The 9,632-nt window shown below is 39.1% G+C and overlaps 2 protein-coding genes and 1 pseudogene across 2 annotated transcripts; all 3 read left to right on the top strand.

Moving 5' to 3' along the window:
- Nucleotides 1-480: 480 nt before the first annotated feature.
- Nucleotides 481-1,415, top strand: LOC128440463 (olfactory receptor 1-like; annotated as a pseudogene).
- Nucleotides 1,416-4,027: 2,612 nt separating this feature from the next.
- Nucleotides 4,028-4,969, top strand: LOC128440462 (olfactory receptor 24-like). Its single transcript, XM_053423191.1, has one exon. The coding sequence runs from the start codon at nt 4,028-4,030 to the stop codon at nt 4,967-4,969; it is 942 nt and encodes a 313-aa protein (XP_053279166.1).
- A 2,710-nt stretch (nt 4,970-7,679) lies between these two features.
- On the top strand, nt 7,680-8,621 carry LOC128440460 (putative gustatory receptor clone PTE03). The gene has a single exon (XM_053423188.1). The coding sequence runs from the start codon at nt 7,680-7,682 to the stop codon at nt 8,619-8,621; it is 942 nt and encodes a 313-aa protein (XP_053279163.1).
- Nucleotides 8,622-9,632: the final 1,011 nt, after the last annotated feature.

Genomic DNA, 9,632 nt, shown 5'->3' with positions numbered 1-9,632 from the left:
GTTGTTCTTAAGCCACTTCCTTCCCCTTTCGCCTGTTTCCTTCAGCGCACCGTCTTCTCCCATCCACCTGATGGACGGATCAGTACTTTGAGCTCATTGAGACTCGATCTATAACTTCAGCTCCTTCTGCCTCAGAAACTTAACTTTATTGTAATGAAGTAGTTTAAAGACACAGTTTAGGGAATTTATCTAGGCCTAAAATCCCTTTGGCCAACTGGAATATAAGTTCCTATTGTACCATGTCTCTTTTTTGTTTTTGTTTACCTTCAGTAATCCTGACACTCGTCTTCACTGACTCTCCCAGAGGTCGACGCTGACGTAAACAAGGGATGGTGACATTAGATAAAGGAAGGTGGGCAGGGCAGCTCTCACCTCTGTCAAAGGGACATGTCGTCTTAAACTGTGACTTCCTCAGACCTCTGCTCAGTTTCCATCAATGTATTATCACGACTGTTTCTCTCCTCACTGATCGAAGCAGAGATGGACAACAGATCTTTCGGGTTCATGTCTGAGTTGACCCTGGAAACCTTTGTTATTCCACCCGGAGGGAAGTACCCCATATTCCTGCTGGGTATCATGATTTACTTCTTTGGCATCGTTTGCAACCTGGTCTTGTTGACTTTGATCGTGACGCAGAGGAACCTTCACAAACCCATGTACTTCATCCTGTTCAGTCTTCCTCTCAACGACCTGATCGGTATCTCTGCCATGCTGCCAAAGGTCCTGTCAGACATAGTCACGGAGACGAACAAGGTGTATTACCCGCTGTGTGTTTTACAAGCGTTCTTGCTCCACATGTACGGTGGAGGGATTTTGTTTATTCTCGGGGCGATGGCATTCGATCGATACGTTGCCATCTGCATGCCGCTGCGCTACAACTCGGTCATGACCCCCGGGTTCTTATCTGTATCATCTGTCTCGTGTGGGGTCTCGACTTTGTCTTGAACCTGTCACTGTTCTGTTTGCAGACCCGACTCCCGAGGTGCAGGTCTGTCGTCCTGAACGTGTTCTGCGATAATCCGTCTCTGCTGAAGCTCACCTGCGGAAACACCACGGTCAATAACATCATAGGGCTGTTCAACACGGCTGTCATGCAGGCTGTGAGTCTGTCGGTTCAGGCCTTTTCCTACGTGAGGATTCTCATCACGTGCGTGCTCACCAGGAGGTCTGAGGCCAAGAGCAAGGCGGTCAACACGTGCGTCGCACAGATGGTCTTACTGGTCATATTCGAGATCACAGGAACTTTCACAATTTTATCTCACAGATTCAAAAACACCTCAGCCGACTTGCAAAAGATTATGGGCATGCTGATATTCATCGTGCCCCCGGTTCTGAATCCTATCGTGTACGGGCTGTACACCAGTGAAATAAGAAGCACACTCCTGAGAGTCTTAAAGAAAAGAGTTTCCACATAAAACATCACAGATGATGATGAACAACAATGAATTATTTCTCTTTAAGCTGCAGTTGCCATTATACCACTGTTCTATCCAAGGAGCTCCCTCCCAGTGCAACACTACTGTGGCAACTGTAAATCAAACCTCGTTCAACAGTTGTGTTTGCTGTAAAAATCATGAACATAGAATTAAAAGTCTGAGACTGAAGACTTTCTGCTCTGGATCTTAATTTAATGTCTGTTGTTATTTTTGTTTGTATAGTTCAGAGGCCTTCAACAGGGGGTCCGCGACCCCTAGGGGGTCCGCGGAGGTACTGCAGGGGGTCACGAAATGTTTGGTTGATTAGACAATTGTTTATATTTTTTTATAATTTTTGATTTATTTTCTAACAAATTTTTTTTCCACAAATTTAAATGTCTTTAAATACACATTAACATGCATCCGACATAATGAGAGGCTGATTTGACCCTCTGCCTGACAACCTCCATCCGTCCAAGGTTAGATAAGTTGTGTGGAACCCATCAGGGTCCGACATTACGCTAATGTGGGAGTATGTGTGCCATCCACAGATGGCTTGAGGATTCACTGTCTCTTCTACATGTATGTTTAAAATAAAAACATGAATCTATGAACCCGTGTTATATTTGAATAGCTTAGTATTTAATGCACAATAACAGAGTAGCTATGTTTATATATGGCAATACGATAGGCCCAGTTTAATATAAAAAACAATTTCATACAATATATATAGTAGGGGGTCCCTGCTCCATCTCTCCAACAGTTTGGGGGTCTGTTGAAGACCCCTGGTATAGTTTAATGTGTATCTTTAAAAATCGTTTTTCTTCAATACAACTTGTTGAGAAATAACACTTAAAATGTTTTGTCATCTGTGTCGAACGTATTTACCTCAATACAAGTGTGTTCAAACAAATGAGGATAATGAGCTGAAACAAGCTGCATCTTACAATCAACAGTTTTGTATTATGGTCTTATCTTCTATGTTTCTGTTGGTGTGAAAGGTGATTTTTGTTTGTTTATATACAACAGTGAATAATCATGATTTAAAGTAGAAATTGTCCCATGATTTACACTAATGAATGAAATTTGGAATGATCTTTTAAAAACGTTTGTTTCATATCTTGATTTTATTCTCTCCATCTGTGACTGCATGATAAATATCACTTGCTTTAAAGGGGAGGTAAACCTGTTTCCTTTATTACATTTTATCTTAATTAATTTGTTTGTAACACATTTCAACACTGTGGCTACTGTGTAATGTAAATAACTTGCAATTACACGGCAGTTATCGCTCCATCAAAAGCAGAAGGTGCTGGTGTTTGTAGTGTGGTCCACTAATAAACTCTGACAATGTATTGAAACCTATTAAAAGTAGTTCAATCATTTACTGAAACAAAACCCTGACAAATTCACAATTTCATTTTACTATTACCACTCATTGAATTCAGTCACATGAAAATTGGAGAAAAGCTGTGTCATTATTTATTATATAAGCAGAGGAGAAAAGACTGAGGGTGCAGATCAGGTAACAAAGTGAAAACAACAATTGTGTATATAATTATTTGTTCATAAATAGTTGGAAATCAACAGGACAAAGCTGACTTCTCATTATTACTAATCTAGTAACCGATAATTACTATTTTTGACACCTCAAGTGAAGTGGTGCAGCACAAAGAGTTATTATGTAGTTTTTGTACGCCCCATCAAGTAAAGTACAATTGTATTATACCTATCTAGCATGACTCTTTACAGGGAACAGGGACTGCAGGAATCTCGCCTTATTTATTTTTTGCTTCATCAAAAAGTATCACCCCTGCACCAAAGAGCCCCTCAGCAGATTTTCTAACTAATAAATTTCCAAGGAGATGCACTCGTCCTCAACAACAAGGAAGAAGTATTGAGTAATCATACATTCAAAACATTTTCATCATTTTGAATTTCACTTTTTCACATTAATCCATTAAACTATGGAGCTATAAGCTATGATCTCATGAGTGAGATCACATATATGTTAAAAGCGATCCATCATCAAACACCAAGCACTTTCATAAACATGCAACTTCCCCACTAGATGTCACTAAATCCTACACACTGAACCTAGACTATTCAGCATAAGTCTGAAAAAATATATTTAATTTCTCAATTTTTTGGCAAGTTGGCAAGAATTCATCTTGGCAACAGGGAACTCTCAATTTCATGCTTGCTTACTTGATGGGATCTCACTGTTGAGGAGACCACCTGAATCAATCAAGTTACATTAAAGTGAATTAAATTAGAGACAACAGGTGGAGATACAGATTCAATATTTCATTCTGACTCTGATATCTAAAAAAGACCTGAAAGGGAATGAGGTCATACACATGTTTTCTAATGTGCGTCAGTTCTCTAGGGTGAAATCCCTGTTTGCCCTTGTGCTTAAATACCAATAAATAGTTTTGGATTCCATCTTACAACACAGATCGACTAGAGATGTGCACAGGGTAATGCAGAGTACATCTCAATCTAAGATTGTTTGTTGATGGGGATGTTATTAAAACTGTTATTCTTTTCTTTCAGGGGGAAAATTCCTTCATTGACAGAAGAGGCAACAGCGACGACATTCATTTCCAGTCATGTATACAAATGTGTCCTCTTCTGTTTTACTCTCACTGGCACCACTGGGTATATCTGATTCAAACATATACCCAGCCTTTCTGTTTGGGACTGTAACGTATCTGTTAATCATGTTTTTCAACTTGTTGGTGTTAGCAGCTATTGTTGTGAGTAAAAAGCTGCACAAGCCCATGTTCATCCTGCTGTTCAACCTGCCGATTACCGACATGATGGGAGCCACGGCTTTTTTCCCTCACCTCGTTTACAGCGTAGTGACTCAGGACAGACTGATTTCCCAGCCTGCCTGTATAACTCAGGCTTTCCTCATTCACTTCTACGGCACGGGGAACTTCCTGATCTTGAGCTCCATGGCCTACGACAGGTACGTCGCCATTTGCTGTCCTCTGAGGTACAACGCCGTCATGACTCCACAGAATTTGATTAAAATCATTGCTTCGATATGGGTCATCACCTTCTCCATCATCGTCACGTTGATTTTGTTGCTCGCGCGGTTCAAAATGTGCAGGACGCAAGTGGTTGATTTGTTCTGCAACAATCCGTCACTACTGAAACTGGTGTGCGACGACATCCGAGTGAACAACTACTACGGACTGGTGATCATATGCTTGATTCAAGGTGGAGCTATGTCAATAATAATATACACTTATGTACAGATTATACGCACTTGTGTCATGACCAATCATCCAGACGCTCGGAGGAAAGCCCTCCAGACGTGTGGCTCGCATTTAGTGGTTTTCCTGCTCTTACAGTGCAACACTCTCATTACACTCATCGCTCATCGGATCGAGAGCGCATCGCCGTACATGAGGAGGGCCCTCGGCGTCTCAGTTGTCATATTTCCCCCCTTTTTTGACCCCATCATATATGGATTAAAAATCACTGAACTGAAGCAGAGCATAAAAGGGTTCCTCAGGAGAGGTGTAGTTTCAATCAAGGGGTGAGCAGTTCCTCGATTAGGATTGGACACCTTTATAGAAATCACGCCGAAGGGTTTTCACTGTCTTGATAATGGGAGACGATTTCACAATCCAGTATGATTGCAGGGACGGGAGTTTAAAAAAAAAATGCCCTGATTGATTTGACCTGCTTGAAGCTTTCTTTGAGCTGACAGGTCAGCTTCTGGGGTCATCAGCAAACCACAGACAAACAGACTGACAGATTTCTCCATACTTACACATACATGCCACCTGTTGTTGCACAGTGGAGACGTAACACATCTCTGTGTTTGATGGTCAGACTGTTTATGTATCAAACAAGTCGAATGTGCTTCTGTCTAATGTTTGTGTATATGTTTGTAAACAGCATTACTTCAAACCTACTTTAAAATTTGATTTTTTCTAAAATGTGGATTCAGGGAAAAAACACCAAATATTACTAATTAACTATTGAAAATACTTGTCGAATATGTGCAGCCCTTGTTATTTCATTAAAATTGCAATACAAGTATATCGGCTTTTTGTCAAATGTGATATAAAACATTAAATCACATTACCATGTCTACACTGTCTCTCAAGCTGTTGATTATTTTATTATCAATTAATCTGCTGATTATTTTCTTACTTAATTGATTCATCATTCTGTCTAAACAACGTAAGAAAAATGTTTACGAATAGTTGAAATTGTTTATTTCAGTAACTGGTATTATTCGACCTAAACATCCCCTAGAAAATTTAAACGTTACTGAGATTTCTGGAAGCTAGACAAGCAAATACTTTGCATTTTGGTTTTAAAAAAGACAAAAATAATCATAACATTTTTAGAATGTATACTTTATTGTATCTTTTGGAGATAATAAACTCAAATTAATCAATAATAAATTAATTGATTAATCCTTGAAGCTTTCCTCTGTCCCCTTTCCTACAGTTGAAAAAGCAGCGTTTCTCAGATTCATGTGTTTCTCCCTCAGGAAGTGGGAAAAATAACAGAACCCATTTCTCAACTGATACAAACCTGTTACTACAATGTGATAATGATTAAAGATTGATTTCAAAGCAATGCTAATTTGAGATGTGCACACATGGGACAGGAAATACAACAGCATATGCTTATGATAGAAGCAGAATGATATCAACTGTAAAGTGAACGTTAACTGATTATTAAGCAACGCTGTCTTTTCTGATGCCGCCACCGGGGGGCCCCAAAAACAGATTTTTATTTAATAGTGTAAAACCCTGAAATGAAAATTTGCTCAAGACCCTAACTGAATTTGAAAAGATGGAATTATGAGAACATCACCTAATTTTGTATCATGAATATTATCTTTTACTTTTATAATAAAGTGTGTATGAGGCCTTGAAAAAAATGAAATAAAGGCCCTCTGGAAACATGGACAAGTTAAAACCAATTTATATCTTGGTGCATTGTAAAATGGACTCACTAATGAATGGCAGAGATATTAAGATGTGTTGAGAAGTGTCGCGCATTATTTCTTTTTTGTTGAAAGAGCCCCTCAGGAGATTTTCCTACTCATATATTTCTAAAGAGATTCACTCGTCCTCAACAACGAGGAAGAAGTATTCAGTATTCATCCATTCAAAACATTTTCATGATTTGAATTTCACTTTTTCATATTCATCCATTCAACTGAAAACGTGTTGCCCCAAATCACGGTGGATAAACCTGTAAAACCACAGATCACAGCTCAGCTATGATCTCATGAGTGAAATCTGCTTATATGTTAAAAATGACCCATCATCAAACACCAAACACTTTCATGAACCCTCATCTTAGTAGAACATGACGTTGATTTAGACACTTAAAGGTCAAGTGTGTAAGATTTAGGTGAAAGGGCTCTATTGGCAGAAAATTTATATAAAATAATCCTCGTCTTTTTCACTAGTGTGTGTTTCATCTAAATTGTACGAATTGTTGTTTTCTTTACGCTCGAATGGACCATTCATTTTTAAATACTTTATATTAGCATCAGGAGCGGGTCCTCTCTACAGAGGCAGCCATGTTTTTTTACAGAAGCCCAGACTGGACAAACTAAACATCTTGTTGTCACAGTTTCTCTATCATGTTAGGAAGTGGAGGGTTAGATGAGGGGTATTCAGCTGCAACATTCAACTTCACCACTAGATGTCACTAAATCCTACACACTGATCCTTTAATATTCAGCATAAATCTGAAACAAATATTTCTGGAACTTATAAAGAATATGTTCATTTCTTTTCTCTATTTTTTGGCAAGTTGGCCAGAATTCATTTTGACAGCAGAGAGCTGTTTGATGTTTGCTTACTTGATGGTATCTCACTGTAGAGGAGAACACCTGAATAAATCAAGTTACATTAAGGGAATTAAATTATGGACAACAGGTGGAGATACTATTTTAAATATTTCATTCTGACTCTGATATCTTAAAAAAGGCCTGAAAGGGAATGAGGTCATACACATGTTTTCTGCTGTGCGTCAGCTCTCTAGGGTGAAATATCTGTTTACTCTCGGGCTTAAATACCAATGAAGGGGGTGAGTCTTTTGGATTCCATCTTACAACACAGATCGACTGGAGATGTGCACAGGGTAATGCAGAGTACATCTCAATCTAAGATTGTTTGTTGATGGGGATGTTATTAAAACTGTTATTCTTTTCTTTCAGGGGGAAAAATCCTTCATTGACAGAAGAGGCAACAGCGACGACATTCATTTCCAGTCATGTATACAAATGTGTCCTCTTCTGTTTTACTCTCACTGGCACCACTGGGTATATCTGATTCAAACATATACCCAGCCTTTCTGTTTGGGACTGTAACGTATCTGTTAATCATGTTTTTCAACTTGTTGGTGTTAGCAGCTATTGTTGTGAGTAAAAAGCTGCACAAGCCCATGTTCATCCTGCTGTTCAACCTGCCGATTAACGACATGATGGGAGCCACGGCTTGTTTCCCTCATCTCGTTTACAGCGTAGTGACTCAGGACAGACTGATTTCCCAGCCTGCCTGTATAACTCAGGCTTTCCTCATTCACTTCTACGGCACGGGGAACTTCCTGATCTTGAGCTCCATGGCCTACGACAGGTACGTCGCCATTTGCTGTCCTCTGAGGTACAACGCTGTCATGACTCCACAGAATTTGATTAAAATCATTGCTTCGATATGGGTCATCACCTTCTCCATCATCGTCACGTTGATTTTGTTGCTCGCGCGGTTCAAAATGTGCAGGACGCAAGTGGTTGGTTTGTTCTGCAACAATCCGTCACTACTGAAACTGGTGTGCGACGACATCCGAGTGAACAACTACTACGGACTGGTGATCATGTGCTTGATTCAAGGTGGAGCTCTGTCAATAATAATATACACTTATGTACAGATTATACGCACTTGTGTCATGACCAATCATCCAGACGCTCGGAGGAAAGCCCTCCAGACGTGTGGCTCGCATTTAGTGGTTTTCCTGCTCTTACAGTGCAACACTCTCATTACACTCATCGCTCATCGGATCGAGAGCGCATCGCCGTACATGAGGAGGGTCCTCGGCGTCTCAGTTGTCATATTTCCCCCCTTTTTTGACCCCATCATATATGGATTAAAAATCACTGAACTGAAGCAGAGCATAAAAGGGTTCCTCAGGAGAGGTGTAGTTTCAATCAAGGGGTGAGCAGTTCCTCGATTAGGATTGGACACCTTTATAGAAATCACGCCGAAGGGTTTTCACTGTCTTGATAATGGGAGACGATTTCACAATCCAGTATGATTGCAGGGACGGGAGTTTAAAAAAAAAAATGCCCTGATTGATTTGACCTGCTTGATGCTTTCTTTGAGCTGACAGGTCAGCTTCTGGGGTCATCAGCAAACCACAGACAAACAGACTGACAGATTTCTCCATACTTACACATACATGCCACCTGTTGTTGCACAGTGGAGACGTAACACATCTCTGTGTTTGATGGTCAGACTGTTTATGTATCAAACAAGTCGAATGTGCTTCTGTCTAATGTTTGTGTATATGTTTGTAAACAGCATTACTTCAAACCTACTTTAAAATTTGATTTTTTCTAAAATGTGGATTCAGGGAAAAAACACCAAATATTACTAATTAACTATTGAAAATACTTTTCGAATATGTGCAGCCCTTGTTATTTCATTAAAATTGCAATACAAGTATATCGGCTTTTTGTCAAATGTGATATAAAACATTAAATCACATTACCATGTCTACACTGTCTCTCAAGCTGTTGATTATTTTATTATCAATTAATCTGCTGATTATTTTCTTACTTAATTGATTCATCATTCTGTCTAAACAATGTAAGAAAAATGTTTACGAATAGTTGAAATTGTTTATTTCAGTAACTGGTATTATTCGACCTAAACATCCCCTAGAAAATTTAAACGTTACTGAGATTTCTGGAAGCTAGACAAGCAGATACTTTGCATTTTGGTTTTAAAAAAGACAAAAATAATCATAACATTTTTAGAATGTATACTTTATTGTATCTTTTGGAGATAATAAACTCAAATTAATCAATAATAAATTATTTGATTAATCCTTGAAGCTTTCCTCTGTCGCCTTTCCTACAGTTGAAAAAGCAGCGTTTCTCAGATTCATGTGTTTCTCCCTCAGGAAGTGGGAAAAATAACAGAACCCATTTCTCAACTGATACAAACC

This window comes from Pleuronectes platessa, chromosome 5 (assembly GCF_947347685.1).
Source record: "Pleuronectes platessa chromosome 5, fPlePla1.1, whole genome shotgun sequence".
Classification (NCBI taxonomy): domain Eukaryota; kingdom Metazoa; phylum Chordata; class Actinopteri; order Pleuronectiformes; family Pleuronectidae; genus Pleuronectes; species Pleuronectes platessa.
This window is presented reverse-complemented; position numbering and strand designations above follow the sequence as displayed.

Excerpts from the sequence above, each read along its gene's own strand:
- LOC128440462 (XM_053423191.1), top strand. The coding sequence starts at position 4,028 with ATGTATACAAATGTGTCCTCTTCTGTTTTACTCTCACTGGCACCACTG.
- LOC128440460 (XM_053423188.1), top strand. The coding sequence starts at position 7,680 with ATGTATACAAATGTGTCCTCTTCTGTTTTACTCTCACTGGCACCACTG.